Source organism: Parasteatoda tepidariorum, chromosome 3 (genome assembly GCF_982258835.1).
Source record: "Parasteatoda tepidariorum strain Cologne lab strain chromosome 3, Ptep-v5.0, whole genome shotgun sequence".
Lineage (NCBI taxonomy): Eukaryota > Metazoa > Arthropoda > Arachnida > Araneae > Theridiidae > Parasteatoda > Parasteatoda tepidariorum.
In genome coordinates, this window is record NC_141757.1 from 28,021,519 (window position 1) to 28,042,871 (window position 21,353).

Sequence of the window (21,353 nt, forward strand, 5' to 3'; positions counted from 1 at the left end):
TTGTTTTTTTTCTTCTTTTAGTCTGCTAATTTAATCAATCCGTTAAACCTTTTTATTATTATTTCAATTTATTACATTTTTACTAATTTTTTCTCATAGATGGCAGCACTAATATTTTACGTAAAAAATTTTTCTTCTTCTTCGATCAATTTTATATTTTTTTTTAAGTTTATTTTATTCGATTCAAGCTATAAGCACTACTTCCAATATTTTACATCTTCGCGATTTTTGTTAACTGTTTTATTATTGTACTTTTAAACCTAAACCGCGTTTTAATTCACGCCGGTAAGTTTGATTTCTTTTTACATTTTTCTCTTATTTCATGATTTTTTACCACATAAAGTTTTTTGCGATATCGACACATATAAAGAATAATTTTTATCTTAGGATAATTATTCTTTATTCAGAAATATCGCATTTATATAGCAATAGATGTGTCTTGATAACGACTATTTGCTTTTACCATTCTTGTTCTCTACAATTTAGTTTTTTATTTTATTCATGTTTTTCATGTTAATTTGTGTATATATATATATATATATATATATATATATATATATATATATATATATATATATACACACACAAAAGTTTGACAAAAAGAGAGAGATCTTTAAACTTGTAAACCATGTGATTATAAATCCTGATGATTAATTTCAATTTGTATGAATATGTAAATATTAATCACATGCCTTAATTTTAAATTGAGAGAATATGAATCCCGATATGAGGCTTTTAAATCACGTGAATATGAAACTCTCTATATTTTTTTTCATTCTAAAAATATGGAAAACTTCTTAGTTTTACAAATCCTGGCTATGAAATTTTCGTACTCAATGTCACATCTTTCAAAAAAAAAAAAAAAGAAACAATGTGTAAGTTGCTGTTTATAATTAAAACTTTCTACAATTGGGCTATCAGAAAGGAATTCAAGATATTTGAAAAATAAAAAGAGTTCTAAATGTGTCATACTTTATCCAAAACAACTCGCCTAAAGATATTTTCGTTGATATTCTATTTATAAATATTACATTTTTAAATGATACCTTCTAGACCATACGGATTAATGCAAATCTTAACGTTACATTTTGTAAATCTTAACGTTACTTCGTCGACCAGTTTTTAAATAGGCTCGGGGTTTTCTTTATATTCAACACTATTAAAATCTATCTCTTTGTTGTAGATAAAGATTTCATAATTGTTTTCGTGTTACGACATAAGTTACGATCTTCTTCATTGTTGATGTGTTGAAGGAAATTAACCAGCTCCTCCCTGCATAAGAATCCTATTCCTCAATCCAAAAAACGAGGTCGTTTTTATTCTGATCTAGACGCCACTACGCCTATTCCAGAAATCGCCTTCTTTTTTTATTCCATCAACATGATAGAGATAAAATAAGAATCAACTCTTCCATCCTTTGTTCGTGTTCTTACCCCCAGGCTGAGGAAAAACATCCATTCGTCGATGTGATCTTCATAAACGGAAGTCGAACAACAATTTCCGATCTGATAAACTTTCCCTTTCTAGAAAAAAGTGTAAAAGGTTGCGCCCTTCTTTTTTTACTTGCGACATATGTCGCAAAAATAAGATCAGGACCCTGAGGGTGGTTGGATGATGGAGGCTTGAGGAAGAGATTATAACACCAACGTTGTTGTGGTCAGCTTATAAAAGAAGGTGTTGTACTTTCTTTACTGCCAAATTCGTTCTGGATATCATATTCGGCTTACATCCAAGATGAAAGGAACGGTAAGACGATACTTAGTTTTGTGTTTAAACCAACTTGTTTGTTGACAGAATGCTTTAAATTTTGCGTATCAGAAAATGCAATGTGAAACTCGTTTAATAACCTTTAGCGGTCAAAACAATTGTGATTGTTTCTTTAGAAACATAAATAATACAGAAATTTTTAGCTGAAATGCTATTTTATTTTTAGTTGTCGTTGTTTAATTTTGATAAATCAAAACAGTCCTTTTAAAATAAAAATTAAAAAAATTTAGTTTTTACTTAAAAGAATTATTTTGATTTTCTCATATTAACTATTAATTTCATCTTAACCATTTGCCATAAATGCCATCTTTTACACATTTTGGTTAAGATTTTTGGCAGCGGTGGCAACATAGCAAGTTATAGTTTAGAGTTGAGCGTAAAAATTCTTTTGAACACTCAATATTATTAATGAATAATGTTAGGACTTAATATATTTCTTTGAATTAGTTATACGTTGTGGTGGTCTAAGTCATCATAAATCATTTTAAATGTAAATAAAATATATCCTGGTAAAATCGGGAGGTTCAACACCAGGTCTCAATTTTTTTTAATGGATATATCACTTCTTTAAGCAGTATTTAATTTATCACCAAGAAAACGCGGGGATAACACAGGTAAATAGTGATACAATCTCAATTTTTATTTATTTATTATCTCTTTTATTATTCAATTGTAATTACTACTATAACTTATATTTAAAATAATTTATTTTAAACCAAAAACATAACTTTAATTAATATCGATTAAAAATATGTCTGTATTAAAAATATGTGCTAAAATTAGTTACTAAATTTAATTTCTTTTAAAGAAATTTTGTCATGTGCCATTTAATGTTTTTTTTTTTTTTAATTTTGCAGCTAGTGATGATTTTGAAAAATGTTAAAATTAATTGATTAGCAATTTTTTTTACTTCATAAAGTGGTTGAGAATTGAAAAAACTAAAAAATTTTAAATTTAGGTAAGTTGTGCTAGCACTTTAAACGGCTTAATACGAGGTTAATAGTACAAAATTTAGGCTTCCTGAATCAATAATGAAAATACAGAACTGTAAATTAATCTTTTAATTGCGATTTATCCGAACACTTCTGTCTGAATATTTAGAGTGGTAGTAAATTTTATGATTTAATATTCATTACTGATTTAATAAATTTCATTTAGAATGATTTTGTACACCACTACGTACAAACAATCTAAATGTGCTACTGAGTTAAATAGGAAAATAGGTTACTATCACTTTTTATTATTTTTGCAGCTTAAAAGCGGTACCTACTTTATAAATATAGACATTGGTGCTAGCTGCTCCGATTTCTAATAATGACTTGAAGTGGTGAAAAATTAAAAACTATAATTTACAAATTTTTCGTTAACTATTTTAACACTTCATACCTGTCAATTTTTTCTCCTTCTAACATTTTTTTAAGGTAGTAAAATTGCAAATTGAAAAATCGCTTATGGACAAAGGTCTTTTATACTTAACTCATGCCAACTTATTATATTCATGCATTTACATAAATCTTTAATTTATTCGTAGGTTAAAATCATTCTTTATTAACACGTTCACGCCGGGAAAAAGAGAAAATACTGGTAGAAGAAATATTTCAATATTAGATAATATTCGAGAGGAGTTAATCTATTCTCAACAATAACAATTCACTGTAAGGGAATTAACACGGCGAAGAAGCAATTCAATATAAAAATTGCATCCGTTAAAAACAATTGGTAGTTATGGATTTTTATTATTCCCGGAAAAAAACTAAGAAATGAAATTTATTTGTTACCAGATTTTACTCCGGTGCGCTGCCAAGATCAGACAATCTAGCGTGACCCACCGGTGGGTCACCCCGGCGTGAGCGTGTTAAATTTATAAATGAAAGAATGTAATGGGAAACAAAGGTTATTTATAAAAACTTCGGGAAAAATTGGTTGCATTCGCTCACAATGAAACAATAGGCTGCCAACACTTTTTGTAAAATATTTTATAGAGTGGTTCACGTAGAAAAATTAAAACTTTTAGAAATTTGTGTAATTTTATTAACATTTTAAAAGCCTTACCACGACAGAGCTGGAACAAAGTGGCGTTGTATATGAACTTTTAAATCATTTATATGCAATGGTGTGGAAAATAAGCTTAAAATAATAATAGTAAAGAAAAAAGGAAAAAAAAAACTTTAAACATAAACATAACTACCACTTGAAAGAATTTTTACAAAAGCTTCGAAAGTTGGAAGACGCATACAGGCGAACTTGCCCATTTGCTTCGTATAAGTGGGAAATTGTTTTTCTAGTGAAGACAAAATTTATGCTAAATGTGTGCAGGATCCGTGCTACGCATTCATTACCTTGCCAAATGCGATAAAATTACGAATTCGGCGAGAAAAATTGTGTTTTGGCGAATGATTTTTCTTAGTGAAAAGAAAAATATATATTTCTCTAAATCCTGGAAGGAAAAAAAATCGAGGAAAAAGGTGAAAAGGAATTTTTTTGAACAAATCCTATATTTTCTAATTAATTCGGTAATTTCCGTTAGATACGTTGCATAACCATTTAGAAATATAATAATCCAGATAATGTAGGCATGAGACAAATTACCATAAAATACAGATTAACACATTCGTTACCGGATCGCGTGATATCGCGTGACGAAATTCTTTTCTGTAGTTTGTGTCAATAAAACAGATTAAGTGGTAGCAAAATGCATATTATTATCCAACTATTTTTGTAGAAAATATATTTTCTCATGACAATAATGTGACAATACCACAATATTGCTTTATGTTTATCCTTATAATACTGCCCCCCCCCCCTCTAGTCTAAAAAACTACACCCGGATAAGTGCCAAATGATTATTTTCAATAGTAAAAAGAAAGGTAGAACTATTCCTGATATAGTCCTATATAAGCAGATCATTAAACCCACAAAGAGTGCAAAATATCTAGGAGTCACCATCACCTCTAATTTAAGTTGGAAACAACACATAAACAAAATTATTGAAAAAGCGAATGGCGCCTATTGGGCCCTCAACTCCATATTAAACTCGAAGTCATCTTTAGACTTAAAATGCAAGCGCACTGTCTATCTAATGGCAACTAGGCCAATTCTAGCTTATGCCTGCCCCGCCATTAACACTCTAAGTGATCACTTAAAAAATAAACTCTCTATGGCAGAAGGGAAGATTATAAGAAGACTCGTCGGCGCCCCTAAATGCATTAGCAATAATAGTATAAAAAGGGATCTTAAAATTGATGACATCAACGTCTATATAAAAAATTTAAACCAAAATTTCTACGATGAAGCAAAAACCTGTACCACCAGCAACTTTAACTCACTCCTAGATATTGAATTAATTGACGACAATACTAAATTTAGCCCAATCACTGCCTTTTCCCTTAGGGATATGACATAGCCCTAGCACACGAAATACACTCTCGATTTTTGGTGTTAAGCACCACCTCTTCTCCCCATCTCCATTCCACCTCACTACTCCTCATCATCGAATTACTACTATAGATGGATCGGTTAATGCCGCTTCGTGGCAGCGCACCGAGATTTATGTAATTTCTACCATTCTACCATTCTAGTCTAAAAAATAAGGAAAAATTAACCCCCAACCTATTCCTATTTCTTTCACATTCATTGCTTAATTACTCCTCCCCAACTACAAATTTATTCTTGATTTGAATTTGATTAATTTTTACAAAATAATTCAATTTACATTATTTTGATTTAAAAATTTTTAAAGGAAAAAATCAATCAAAAAAATTTTGGATTTTGCTAAGAATTTCGAAAATTGGCTAATAATTTTGATATTTGGCTAATTTACTAGCTAATAATTTGAAGTCCTTATCGCCGGTCCTGTTTATGAGCTTAGAAAATTTGATTTACTCTCCATTTTATAAAAATAATTCACCTATATTTATAAAATGGCAATTTGAGTTACCTTTTTATACCCTCCAACTGCTATTTACGTAGATTCAGTAAATACTTTTATTCCGTGAAACAAAGATAAAAAGATAAAACTGGATAGATTTAAGCTTAAATTTCGCTACCGCTTGAAAAAATTTATTCACGAAGCATTGCAAGTTTTGCATCCCTACTTGGATTCCACAAGGGTTATTCAATCGCTCAATTTAAAAACTGAAAACCCTCAGCCAATAGAGGGTTTTTTAGGAAATAATGAAAATTTCTAACAAATAACTAACTAATCAAGTTTTTCAGAGTACCTATCCATGAATGGATATCTGCTCTTTCATCTAAATTGAATAATATGTGGTGGAAGGGAAGGGAGGTGCTGCGTTAACATTAAGTAAAATTTCAGAATGAACAATAATTGATAAAATCAAGTCTGGGTCATACATAAAAATAAATCGCAAGTTGATGCATAATAAAGGGAACAAATTGAAGATAAAGATAAAGAAAAAATATTTACACTATTTACAAAAGGGGGAAGACTCCCTGTGCACTCTCTCGCCTCCCCCCGGTATAGCCGGGCTTCATTGGTGCAGAGAACACAGTTTGTCTAGGGCAGTGGGGATAGTCATGATTATCCGAAATGCTTAGAGAGAACACAGTCGCTTAAGAAAAAAGCGGTTATCGGGCTGAAATTTTTATTATTATCTATGAAATCAATGTCTAATAACTTATTGAATTTGCATGTTGAACAATTTTTGGCACCTTTAAAAAAGGATGCATTGAGTTTAAAGAGGTACTCGTCTATTTTGAGGTCATTATAGAGGTATCGTTTGTCATTTCTGACAAACGAGGGAGCCCCAGTGATTCGTCTTAGGGTTTTGTGTTCGAAGACTCTGAGTCTCTCTCTTTGTGTATTTGTAAGCGTCCCCTATGCCGGGGATGCACAGCTGAGCACTGGTCTTATGCACATTAGATAAATGTGCCTTTTCGTGTTTAACCCTTTCGCGCCGACTGTCACAAATACGTGCCAGCATAAAACCGTATCAATCAGGGTAAAAAGATAAAACTGGTAATCAAGGTATTTCTTTAGCAGTTTATTTGTGGGCGGAGTTATAATTGTTTCATTTATTTAATTCACCATTACTTTGTTCAAAATAAAACTATTTAGTTATATTTTGAATTAACATTGATTATATATATGATGAAACTAACAATAATTAAAGTAAAAGCAAAGTAAGTCTCTAAAATTAGCGATGACTATATTTAAGTTACCGTTTTTTATTTAATTACATCCTGATTCAGATTTTGTACGAATGCTTTTCTGAATCACCCGTCCCCAAGGGGTTAAAGCCGTTTTGCTATTGCTATTTAGAATGGGTTTCAAAGCTTGATAAGCAGCTTCAGCTTTTTTAAGTATATTAGAGACGTGATATTTCCAATTTAGGGTGCAGTTCATAGTGATACCCAAATAGTTTGCTTTAGAGACTTTGGGAACTTCTTCGTTTTCTAACAAATAATTGAGTGTAGTTATAATAATAAATAATGTTTCTTTAAAAAAAGTGGTAATTAGCTGAAAAGTGCTCTTATATTAAATTGATGCAAGAAAGTATCGCTTTTATTTCCGAATTTTAACCCCTTGGAGACGGGTGATTCTTAAAAGCATTCGTACAAAATCAGAATCAGGATGTGAATAAATAAGAAACGGTAGCTTAAATGCAGGCGTTGCTAATTTGATAGACTTACTTTGCTTTTACTTTAATTATTGTTTGTTTAATCATATATATAATCAAGGTTAGTTCAAAGTATAACTAAATAATTTTATTTTGAACAAAGTAATGGTGAAAATAAATCAAACAATTATAACTCCCCCCACAAATAAACTGCTAAAAAATTACTTTGATTACCAGTTTTATCTTTTTACCCTGGTTGATATGCTTTTATGCTGGCACGTATTTGTGAAAGTCGGCGCGAAAGGGTTAAACTTCGACATCTATTTCTTTAACCCTTTTGCGCCGACTGTCACAAATACGTAACAGCACAGTGTTGCCAGAACATAAGATTAAAAAGTAGCGAATGGGAGCGCCAAAAGTAGCGGATTCGAACATTTTGTAGCCCAAAAAAATAAATCATATATATATATATATATATATATATATATATATATATATATATATATATATATATATATATATACATTTATTTACTGCACTAATTTATTTGGCTATATTTCTGTAAAACAGCGCCGTTTGCCAGAAAACACTAAAATTATAATAACATTGGCTAGCTCGTTTTTTTCCAGCTTTTTTATGTGTAAAAATCAGTCGGAACTGTCTTCGATATTTTAATGTTGGTGCGGTCTTTGAGCTGCATAAAAATACTAAGAGGTTTCGACCTCAGCTCGCTTCGTTCCCCAACCTCAAAAACCTTAATTACTCGCACATAAAAATGTTCTCACTAGGTAATTTTTTTTTAATAAAAATTATCTCGCGTTTCGAGGAAATTAAAAATAAGACCTAACTAGGACCCAATCTCCAACAAGAAATTCAGAAAAGTTCAACTTCATGGGACAGATCTGTGTGTATTTAAAAATAAAAGGCAAAAAATCTTTTTTTGATAAGCAAAATAATTTTTTTAATCATTTCTGCTCTGAAGTTCGAAACAATACAAAGTACAAACATTCAGCTCGCAGATGAGAAATATGACTTTTCTTTTCTTTGTAACAGCATCAATAATTGTTTCAAACTCGATTGAGAATAGTTTTGATAGTAATTTAGTGAACAAATGAATATTTTGATTTGGACCACGTATGAAACAGTATTTTAAAGCGTCTACGAAGCAACAAATATTTTTAACTAATTTTTTTTTCATTTATAGTAGCCGTAACACCTGTTGTAAAGTTAAAAAAAAAACAATGATAAAAAGATAGATTTGCACTAAATGCTCGTAAATATTTTCTTTTCTCGCAGCTCGCCTTAGTTGCTGTGCTTACTTTACTTGCACAGTGAAACCTGTTAAGTTGACCATCTCTATAAGTTAATCACCTATCTAAGATTTTGATGATCAAGTGCAAAACTGGTAAAAACAATTTATTATCATTTTTATAAGATGACTTCTCTTATAAAACCATCAAATTGTAGTTCCACTTCTGATCAGTTTACGATAGTTTCACTGTAGTAGATTTAATAATTTTCTAAACTCCTTTTGTAACACGCAGCATATACATTACCGTGTTTATCATTTAAAGTAATTATTTTTCCTAGTTATTTTGCAATTACTATAAATGTTTCGAAAGGTTTAAAATGTTGAAATTTTCGAATTAAAAAAATTTTCGTTATTCAGTTTTCCTGATCCCTAAGTGCATTATGTTTCAATTAACTTAGTCATTTTTATTCATAATTTCATTGTTATAGTTAATTATTATTTGAAATTTCATAGTATATATTTTTGTTTTAAAAACAAAATCCATCTTTTGCGTTTCATCGTCATCATTGGGTGGGCCTTGGCCTTCTATGTAATATTTCTTCATGTCGTTCTCCTTGATGCCAATTCTGATTATCATTTGCGTTTGGTAATACGAATTTTATTTTAATATGATAACTATCCAAAACTTAATTTTTATTTGTTTCATTTATTTATTGCATATTTGGCAAAATGAGGTGAAAAATAATAACTGTAACCATAGCAATACATATTATAGCTTCCCTTAAAAAAAATTATTTCATCATTTACAACGGGCAAATCTAAGCTCTAGAGCAGGGATGGGCAAACTTTTTTGGTCGAGGGCCAAAAATCGAGAAAAAAAATGTTTGGTGGGACAAATAAAACTTTCAAAATTTAAAAAAAAGCGATATACAAGTTTTAATTTAAATATTTAATGAGATGAATGAAATTGCGATTTCGTTTTTAAAAGTTCCTTATATTAAGGTTCGAAGCGAGATGTGCCTATTTTACGGAACAAGGCTAAATGCTTTTCTGTTAGTCCACTTCTGAAATGATTCTTTCTAAGGTTCAAAGTTGAAAACTCTTGTTCACATATATAAGATTAAGCAAACATAGACCTGATTTTCTGGGCATGAAATATTAAATTTTGGAAACTAGCTTTTGGTAATGATTTGTAAAACTTTGGCATATTTAGAAACAACTGCTTCAGATGATTGTTAGATTGTCCGCTCGTTGGATCTTAAAATGCGTAGTCTGCCAAATGTGAAGTACAATTTACCTATATTAGATTCCTCGAGAAAGACAAACGCTAGTTAGAGCCAATCTAAGACTATTCTATGAAGAACTTCTGCTTTCAACATTTTACCAATTGAAGCTGTCTGTGCTAACTATTTCCATCAATTTATGTTTTGTAGAACAAAAATAGAGAAAGTAAAAAGGTCATCAGTTACTTTGTTAAAAAAGGAAAAACAGAAATAATTTTAAATAGTTGACAAGAAAATGGATGTATATTGTTTATGTATATTGCCACTGATCGGCAAATTAAAATTATATCCGCGGGCCGGATAAAACCTTCCGGCGGGCCACAGTTGGCCCTCTGGCCGTAGTTTGCCCATCCCTGCTCTAGAGAGATATAAAAATTTTCCTATTTTTCGTGGAACTGTGAATAGATCGTGATTTACAAAAGTGAAATGAATTCACTAAAAAGCATTTAACAGTACGATATTTTTTGGAAACTTATTGTCATTCACAACAACTATTTTCATTCATCAGGTAAAATGACTTAGGATTTAATTTTTCTGAGTTTCAAAGCGAGTAACGTGATTTTTTTTCTCCAGAAGATAAACGATTAATAATAGTTGGAGTTAAAAAACTTTTTCCCCATCATACTCTCCGTGCATTTTTCCATATATATCTTAGCGATTTCCCGAGTCTACGATTTGAAACATAAACATGGAAAGACTCCATCAGTAAAACATATCAAGAATCCAAAACTGAAGCGAGAACGTTTTCAACAACAACAACAAAAATGTCCTTTTTAAAAATGGTAAAGAAGCTGCAAACTTTCAAAATCATTTTATAATGGGAAGGGAAAAAATTAAAATATATATATATATTTCAGTAAGGAAAAAAAGTAGCGCATATTTAAGATTTGTAGCGTTCGAAAAATAATAAGTAGCCCAAAAAGTAGCAAGTAGCGAAAATTCAATTTTCAGTAGCGGGGACTTTTGAAAGTAGCCCAATCCGCTACTTGTAGCCCAATCTGGCAACACTGTAACAGCATAAAACTGTATTAATCAGGGTAAAAAGATAAAACTGGTAATCAGAGTGTTTCTTTAGCAGTTTATTTGTGGGTGGAGTTATAATTGTTTGATTTATTTAATTCACCATTACTTTGTTCAAAATAAAACTATTTAGTTATATACTTTGAATTAACATTGATTATATATATGATTAAACTAACAATAATTAAAGTAAAAGCAAAGTAAGTCTGTCAAATTAGAAACAACTACATTTAACTTACCGTTTTTTTTTAATTTAATTACAACTTGATTCTGATTTTGTACGATTGCTTTTCTGAATCATTCATCTCCAAGGGGTTAAATTGTAAAAAATATTCTAGAAGAAGTTGCAAAATTTAATTTTTTATTATTCACCACTTTTACCTTTTAAAGTCGTTTGTGGCAACTCTATAAAAGACCCGTATTAATATTTCAATAAATTAAAATTGATCGACATCTGTTCACTACTTTACATATATTTAAGCAAAAATATAAAAAGTTGAAGAAAAAATGTGGTATTTTTCTTAGGCCTGATGACCAGTCCTCTTGCCATCAGGCTAACCTCTCCATGTAACGCAAATTCCCGTTAGTTCCACCAAAATGTCCTCCATGAAGGCAAATTTCTCCCAATATCTGATCCAAGAGTTCCTTTGTATTCTGGATTGGGTTCAAAATTACAAGGCTCCGGAGTTATGAGTCGACTGTTCAACAAATAAAATAAAATAATCTACCGTTTCTTACACTTTTAGTCGCCTTTGGCTTCACTACAAAACGGATCATGTTGACATGGTTGACACCACTGTAGAAAGCAAAATCACTTAAAAAGTTTTTGTTTTTTCCTAAATAGTACATTACAAAAACTAACTCAGAAATTTTTAAGCTACCACTTGATATTTTAAATGTTAGATAATATAATAATTAAAAAATTTAGTCAAGGTGTTCTTCGTTTACCTGTGACGATTAATTATATATAAAATGCCAACACAATATTGGCAAAAGTTTAAGAAAAGTGCGCAACGATAAATATCTTCCCTTGGTGGTTGTCTTGTAATGTATGATTCTTGGTTTAGTAAATTCGATTTTTCTAAGGTTTATGCCAACCACTACTTCTAAATAATTTAAAATGTAATTTAATACGCCCCTTTGTTTAAGTGTTGAGCATCTTAAAAAAGTTGACAAATCTTAGCTTGTAATTCTTAATAATTGGCGTCTATAACATAGTTTACGGACTCTAATTTAGAAACCCTAAGTTACCATTTGATATTTTAAATGTAAAATAATATACTATCAATAAAAGACTTCTGTGGAATTTATTTTAACTGAAGTAATGTAAATCTCCGATTAAGTTTGTATATACTTCTGATCATAATTATTTATGCAACACCTGTCTGGAACAATTACAATAATGTAATTGTACCAGACAGGTGTTGTAAATGCTCAAATGTGATGTAATGTTGTATATGTTAATGCTAAAAAAAAATTAATGTCTTCCAAATTAAATTACTAAGAGAAATGTGTGGAGTTCCATATTTTATTCGAAACAAAGATATGCATAGATATTTTAAATTAAAGACCCTCACTGAAACTTAAATGACACTTCACACAATTTTATAAAAAAGCACAAAAATGCTCAGCCGCAAACTACCACAATATTTTTAAAGCAGAAATGCCAATTGAAGATTCAAAAATCAGAACCCAAGCCCATTTTTTCACAAGCGAAGTTGCTTTATCGGATAAATTCTCCTTTTTCTTCGCTATTTTTAATCTTTTATTGATACTTTTATACTTATTTTTATTGATTTCTATTGATACTTTGATTTTATTGTACTTTTTTTATAATTTAATTTATAAATTTAAATTATAAAACTGCAAGCGATTGGCCCTGCAGTCTTTTATCTAACTGATCATAACTCTGGTTTTTTTATTGGCGCTGCGATTCTGCCAATGGCGTTCCAATTGCAGCAAAATAGTTCAAAATTATTTGTGCTTTTTTCTAGATCATGATTATTATTCCTTTTATTTTTCTTTCTGTTTTTAAAACTCGTGATGAAAATTACTTCACAAATAATGATGAAAAAGTAAAACGCCCCTTTGGGGCCTAAAAGCGTTGAGCAATAATATGACTATGACTCTTTGGAATCAGTGGCGGATTCAGCGGGGCGGTCATGGGGATCATAACCCCCACCCCAAAATTGAAAAAAAAAATAATAATATTTTTTTTAATAGTTTACAAAAGAAATAAAATATTTTGAAAATTATTTAAGGGGGCATATACACCTAGGTAGGTCTTTCGTTGCCTTTCTGGTTAATAACTCTGTTAAAGGGGCAAGTGCCGTAAGGCAGAAATTCCTGTCCTGAATTTACTCTCGCATTAAAGCAATGCAGGTAAGTGTTAAGCTTTTAGAAAGTTGGCGTAAAGTTGAGATTTTCCGTTAAGAAAGGCTACAAATTTTAGTTGGTAGTTCTCTACCTTTTTTAAAAATATTTTTTACCAAACCGGAACAGATGGCCTCTCTGGGTTTGTTTAGAATGCGCACAATAAAAATAAAATAAAACAAATATTGAGGGTTATCAGGAATGTTTCATCATGAATTTTTTAAGGACGAAAAACACATTTTAGAAGAAAAATTTTGGTGCCTCTTCAAATATCTTAAAAGACCACTGGGAGCAGGGAACCTCAAGTTATAATGGCATATAACATTTATATTTTGCCAATCATTTTCTGAATATGGTACATTTTATCTATGCTTAAGGAATTTGGTTTTAATGTGGAGTACTTTAAGAATATCAAAATGCAAATACTTATAATACAGCAAAAATCGAATGAGATTTTTCTAGATTTATCAGAAATTTATTTACGTATTTCATTTTCTGTATTGCTGCAGTTTGTACGGTTGTTGGAAAACTTAAGAGTTACGCATTAAAACTAGAAATGCCAATTTGCTGCACTTTGAGGAAAACTTTCTATGATTTAAAGCGTTAATTTCAGTATAGCAACTTTAACTTAAAGTGATTTTGCCCACTCCTACGTAAAAATAATTAAAACGAATGTTTGTACTGAAGCTTAGAATACGTAATTTTGTGGTTAAGCTTTCAAAATTGAACAATATTCATGCTTCTGTTTTTATTTTTCACAACTCTATAAATTTTTTTCCGGAAAGCGGAGCTGTTGGTATCCCTGTGAAGCATGTATCATATGATACATGCTTTAGAAAATAGTCTCGGTACCCGTAAAATAACATTTTCTACATATTTTTTAAATTTTTTCAACTTGTATATCCACCTGAGAGCAAATATGTACATGATAGTGGATAATTGGGACAATTTTATGACTAAATTAAAATATTTTACGATTTTTTTTATTAACTTTTAAAACATGATTGTTCACGCGAAAATATAATTGGGCTTATCCTTGTTTTCTAACATTTATGTAAAATATAATTTGACTTTTCCTTGTTTTATTTTAACGAAAAAAATATATTAAAAAAGGTTGGAAATGTGATTGAAGTATCCTTTTGGACAATTTTATGACTTATATGTATCTTATTATTTGAGTTTCGTGAATTTCGGTTCGTGTCCAAAACGTAAAGAAATACGTTATAAAAATATTCTACAATATGCATAAATTATTAAAACTAAAATTTATCAATTTTTATGTAATAGTTAAAAATAATAATAATTAAGATAAATTCAATAATTTTTTTATAAGAAAAATGTATATTTAATTGCATTGAAGAGTTTACTTCCTTCTAAGCAACATATTTCTAAGTAAAAATCAAATTTTCTACTCTTATTTAAAACTTGAGTTTGAAGAGGAGGTTATGTTGAGCAAGTACTACTACGACATAAATGAGAGGGAGAAAATATAGAAACACTTTAGTACTAACTTAGTGTAAAAAATCTTTCCTTTAGCACCAAATGGGTCTTGGATGATTTTATATGGCAAGACTGTTGCTACGATTTGAAAGATCATGCCTGAAGCTTTTAGAATTAAAGTTCTTTTTAATAAGGCAGTGCATCTACGAGGATGAGCTAAGGAAGTTAAAAGCTTCTTTCTTTTTTCAATAAAACTATAATTTTTTTAAGAAAAGTATTCGACTGTAAATATTACAGTGCTATAGAATGATTTCAACATAGCTGAAATTTAAACTAAAAAGAAAGAATTAACTTCCTCTCTTCATTTTGGTACATTCGAACTTTGCAGGGGTAAAAAATTACACCAATTCTAAAAGTTTCAAGCATGCCATGTAAAAATCTTCCAAAACATTTGTTGCTGAAAGAAAGATTGTTTACATAGAGTTAGCATAGAAGTGTTGTGTTAGTATAAAAATGCTAGTATAGAAATATTTACATAATTTTGTTCAACCCTTGTACTTATACTTTTATTTTCGTTTCAGTTCCTTACACTTCATGCTCTGTCCGTACTGATGCTGGTGGTAGCCAGTAAGATACCTCACGAAATTCTTGCTCCCATACTCCTCAAGGAAGGGCTTCTCCATGGTGGATCCCACGGAGGATTAGGTGGTCTTTATGGAGGGCTCCATTCAGAAGGACTACACGGGGGACTCCAGTCAGAAGGACTACACGGGGGACTCCAGTCAGAAGGACTACACGGGGGACTCCATTCAGAAGGAATACACGGGGGATTCCACGCAGTAGGACTACACGAGGGACTCCATTCAGAAGGAATACACGGGGGATTCCATGCAGAAGGTCTCGCTCATGGTGAATCTCATTCTGCTGATCTTTATGGGGGACTTCATTCCGAAGGTCTGCACGGTGGACTTCATTCTGAAGGTCTACATGGTGGACTCACTTCTGCAGGCACACATGGTAGTGCAATCAACGCTGAAGATCTTCATGGTGGACTTTATGGGGGAAAGCTCCTTAATGCTGGACTCGACAAGCCAGGTCATTCTATAGAGAAAGAACCTATAGTTATCAAGGAAGTAAAATATATTCCTCCTCCCCTTCCTGTCGTCAAATTTGTGAAATTCATTAAAAAGTCATCTGTTGGCGGCCCGTTCGGAGGACACGGTTTTGGAGGTCATCATGGTGGACGTGGTTATGGAGCTCACCATGGTGGACATGGTTATGGAGGTCACCATGGGGGACATGGAAATCCTATTCACATTGAACATCTGACAGCACATGGCTCTGGTGGTTTTGGACACCATCACGGTGGTCACGGTATTCATGGAGGTCATCACGTTGGTTTACATCATGGTGGAGGTCTCGGAATTCCCATCCTTAATCTTGGTCATTTCCACGGTGGCCACCATGGTCATCACTAATTTTTAGTTACTACGAAACAGTTCCCTCATCCAATTTTTGTGTAAATCTTGTTTTGTCTTGTGATATACCCACATTGAAGCTACCTGAATAGCAGATGTAAATATTGTCATTTTGCGATCTGTTCATAGTGTGCGTGTCCTTAACAGTGTATATTTTAAGTCTATGTTACAAAATACAATGAGCTTATACTTGTGAATTGAACAAACTGTTAAGTGTGAAGAAACGTGAATAAATACATTTTTTTAAAAGTTATTTTCTCCTTTTTATTCTGAAAAGCCATAAAATATTTTAAAAGGGAAATTTATTAAAACCAGTATGTAGTTATGGATATTAAAAAAAATTGTGATAGTTAGAAAAATGTAATAAATGTTGTTAGAAAGAAAAGTTGCTAGAAAGCTTGTAATAAAGTTGTTGAATTGACTTCCTGTACGCTATTAGAAATTTTTGGTGTGCGTTGAACTATAATATCGTGTGAATTTGTGACTATCTTTATGATGTTGATTTGAGCAATATTGTCGTATATTTAAACTTGATTTTATGATTCAATTTTGAACTCGTTGCAAATTCACTCTATATTACGTGATTCGATATTATGGCTCATCGCTAAATAGTTTTTTTTCATAGGGTAGAGTTTCACAGAAAATCAAGTTAATCACAGAAAATCAATTTTATTTGCTGTTGCTTCATATTAATCAGTAACTATGCCGACTGTTTCTTCAAATTAAACTTTATGCTGTGGAAGGGCAAACTTCAGCCATAATTCGAAAGAAAAAAAATACGAATTTTCCTGAAAACAACGGATATATATTTGGGATTTATTTAAAACTTTATATCACCATTCACTTTACCAGAAAAAACATTTAACAAATTATACAGGTAATGCTTTATACAGTTGTTGTAATACTTTAAACTATACGGAAGTTTCTAATAGAACTTATAATATGGTTCCTTTTTATAACTCATAATTTTTGGAGTGCTAACTTTCCTGGGAGATGTTTTTTATAATTAAAGTTCTAGAAAAACAATACTGTTGATTCGTAGTTTAAATTAAGTTTATTTGAAGACTCCACTTAAAGTAAATGTTTTATTAGTTTTTTGATAATCATAAGTGAAAATATTGAGAGTTGGCGAAGAAATATTTCTGATTATAATTAAGTCCCCATTACAAATTAAAACCTCTGGGTCAAACTCTGATTCAGGTCAAAATTACGATTTTCAGATGTATTGGTAATGTATGAATGAGTCCTTCCTATAATACGGGCTGTGACGTATGTGTGTGGTGGGAGTAGAATTCTTATTCATAGATGGCACCACTTGAAAATGATAAGAAGCTCACTCATCTGCCTTAATATATGCCTGTCAGTATTGACACGTCGTACAAGACTAACAACAACTCGTTACTTTTATCAACACTACAAAATATATCCATTAGCAAGGGTATAAGTTAGTAGTCATGGGCAGTATTACAATATGTTTTCGCAAAAGATTTTGGAAAATAACTTAGTTGCTGCTTTTTACATTTTTTAATTAAGAGCTTTGTATCGGAAGCGATATGACGATTGAGTATACTGTTGTTGTAGTTGCAAGTACAAATTATTTTAACTGTACTAATACATAATATTTTTAAAAGATATTTAGGATTGTAATGTATTTTTCAGAAATTATTTATATCTAGTTGTGGTTAAAGTCATTATATTATAAATCGAATTTGTTACTCAACGATAAAAGGAGGTAGTGATTTTGTGACGATGTTAATTTTTAATAAGATAAATTCGAAATGAAAAAAAAAATAGGGGACGAACGCTAACGTGGGTATGAGTACCAATAAAAAAAAAATACATTCATAAATAAATGACATAAGTTTTGTTTTTCAATAAAATTTCTGTTATAAAACGAAAATGGGAGGGTGGTAACAGGTTGGATTAGCTTGTGCAGAGACTGACTGCGCATGGCATCTACTCTCGTTAAAGTATTTTATCCGAAAGTGCTCGACTTAACGCGCTGGTTGCCAGGTTATCAAAGCGGGGAAGCTACCCTTTCTGCAGAATATCAAAATTGTGAATTTATGCCTTCGAAACATCTTAAGGTATGTTTCCTAGACCGCCGCCTATTCACATTGAACAGTACATAGCTAATTCACATGAACAGTACATTGAACAGTACATAGCATAATCACTTACAGTACATAGCTAATATTTTAAAACGGAAGCAGCGATATATGCGAAACAATCACGAGGGTTGCTTGTTTTGGATTAAACAAAATGATTTTAAAAACATTCGTTGTATGTTTTATGACATATATGAGTATTTTCATAGAATATAACACCTATATTTTCATATGAAATCAATTTTAAAGGAATATAATATTGAAGGGAAAGAAAAATTCTCAACGTGTTCGTTTTAATGTTAATTCTTTATATGCACTGAATTTTTCCTGCTTTGGAATAAATAAGATTAATTTAAAAATATTCTCTAAATAATTTTAGTCGTATAGGGGTATTTTCAAAGAATGTAAGGCTTATATTTTAATATGAAACTGGTTTTAAAGGAATTAAAGGGAAAAAAAATCTTAATGTGTTTGTTCTAATCTACTTTTACTCTTAAGTCAAAATAAGAATTTTTGTAAATATACTCCACAATTATTTCTAGTTTTATATGCCTATTTTCTGAGAATATGACATCCGCATTTAAAGACGAAACCGGTTATAAAGAAATCCCGCCTTTAAGAACAGCTCAAAATGTTAGTTCAAAAGTTTTTCGATAAATCCTGTACTCTGAAATTTGCATTTTTGGGCTAATTTAAAATTATTGAAAATTATTCCTTAAATAATTTTAGTCATACATAGATATTTTCGGAGAATATGATGCTTATATTTTAATATAAAAGCAGTTTTAAAGATATCCCCTTTTCCAAATATTTTTAAGAATTCTCAAATGGTCCATTCCAATGTTATACGAAACATACACTAGAATTTGCGTGTCTTGAACTAAATAAACTATTTAAAAATTATTCTGCTAATTATTCTAGTTATATTTTGGTATTTTCAGAGTATATGACTCTCATATAAAAATATGAGACAAGTTATATATGAATCCCGTTATTCAAAATTTATAAAGTTTTCAAAATATTCACAAAAAGCTCATTCTAATACTAGTACTATATAAACACTGGATTTTGCGTATTTTCGTCTAAATAAAACTATTTTAAGACTATCGAGAAACTTCCAATCATACTTTGACTTTTTTCTGAAAATGTTTCATGCTTATTTTAATGCGAAACCAGTTTTAAAGGATTTTCGATTATTAAAAAATTTTAAAAAAATATCAAAATGTTCGTTCGAATGTTTTTGATGTATACAAACTGGGCTACTTTAGCTAAAAGAGAAAGTAATGGACTTTACTTGTTTTGGACTAAATGAAGTTATTTAAAAATTATTCCTTCTATTGTTTCTTGTGATTATTCCTTCTATAATTTTTTTTACAGAGAATATGGTGCCTATATTTTAGTATGAAACCAGTTTTAAAGAATTACGTATTCAAAAAAATAAAAAATAATTATACTAATAAATAAATGAAAAATAAAGAAATAAAAAATTTCGCAAATTGTTCATTTTTATGTTCATATTATATGCTCAGGAGCATGAGTATTTTGGACTTAATAAAACATTTTTAAAAAAAATATTCTTAAAATATTTCTAATCATATAAAGGTAATTTCTAAGAATATGACGCCGTTATTTTAACATGAAACACGCTTAAAAGTAATCCCGAATTGCAACAAAAGTTGAGAAATTCGCAAAGTGTCCATGTTATCTCTAGAATTTGAGCGTTTCAGACTAAATAAACTTATTTTAAAAGTATTCTTTCAATATTTTTTGTCACCTATGGGTATTTTCAGAGATCATGGGGTTTATATTTTAATATGAAACAAGTTTAAGAAAAATTTCATTTTTCAATTTTTTTTGAAAAAATTCCTCAAAAAGTCCTTTTTAACATTAACTCTAATTAGGCCCATTTTTTCACTTGTTTTGATCAAAATAAGATTTTTCTAAAAATGCTCCATAATTATTGTCAGTCATATATGAATATTTTCAAAGAATATAACGCATGTAGTTTAAAATAAAACATATTTTAAAAGAAAGAATTTATAATAATAATGAAAAAAAATAATATAAACTTTTCAAAGAGCCCGTTCTAATGCTTTTTGATAATCTATTGGCTTTTGATGGGTTTGCACTCAATAGAACATTTTAAAAATTATTCCTTAAATTCTTCTTGTCGTATATGGGAAATTTCAGAGCATATGGCTCCCATATTTTAATATGAAACTAGTTTAAGGAAATTTCTGATAATAATAATTAAAAAAAAAACATTATTGCATTTTAATAAGTGCCCTTTTTTTAAGTGTCTATTTTAATGTTATTCGATTTATACAATAGAATTCGCGTATCTTGGACTAAATAAAATTATTTTAAATATAGTCTTTAAATATTTCTAGTCATATCCGAGTATTGTCAGAGAATATAACCAATACCTCTTAGAAGAAAGAAGGCCACAGCATGGGTTACCATTAACAAAAAACAAGTTTTGTATCAACCCCACTGTGCAACTATGCTTAGCACTATGCATAGAGGCCCAAACGTTAATGACTCCTTTTTATTTCCCCCCCCCACTGTGTAGTTTATTTCCGTTAAGCCGGACAACTAAATTGATCTGTGCTGAGTGATGTCTTCTCCCTTCTAGGAGATGTTGATATAACACTCATAGTTTAATATGAAATCTGCTTTAAAGAATCCAGTTTTAAAGAAAGGCAAGTCGAGAATGAAAACTTTCATTCTCAACGTGCACGTTCTAATGTTAGTTCTCTACATACACTGGATTTTGTATGTTTTTGATCCTAATCTAAATATATTTTCTAAATATTTCTAGTCGTTATAGTTCTTTTCAAATAATGTGACTTTTTGTTCTACTGGGAACGGGAACCGAGTTCGTACGATACTGCTGGACATCATACCTCAGTAATTCTGAATTCTGTAAAAACATAGAAAAGAAATATTTAAGAATATTAAACAAAATTTAACGAAATACATATGTAGCTGTACACTTAAATTGCAGTGATGAAACATTTGTTGGATTTCTGCCCAAGCGTTATGAATAATTC

At 30.4% G+C, this 21,353-nt stretch overlaps 1 protein-coding gene across 3 annotated transcripts; it reads left to right on the top strand.

Moving 5' to 3' along the window:
- The first annotated feature begins 210 nt into the window (after positions 1-210).
- LOC107436272 (uncharacterized) lies at positions 211-16,445 on the top strand. Of its 3 annotated transcripts, none has more exons than XM_087159002.1 (2): positions 211-285; positions 15,296-16,445. In XM_087159002.1, the coding sequence occupies exon 2, from the start codon at positions 15,326-15,328 to the stop codon at positions 16,190-16,192; it is 867 nt and encodes a 288-aa protein (XP_087015128.1). In that variant the 5' UTR covers positions 211-285; positions 15,296-15,325; the 3' UTR covers positions 16,193-16,445. The 3 variants fall into 3 exon arrangements, with proteins under 3 accessions (XP_087015128.1, XP_015903400.1, XP_071033661.1); XM_016047914.4 differs by lacking the exon at positions 211-285 and adding an exon at positions 1,172-1,746; XM_071177560.2 differs by lacking the exon at positions 211-285 and adding an exon at positions 2,132-2,381.
- The last annotated feature ends 4,908 nt before the right edge of the window (positions 16,446-21,353 follow it).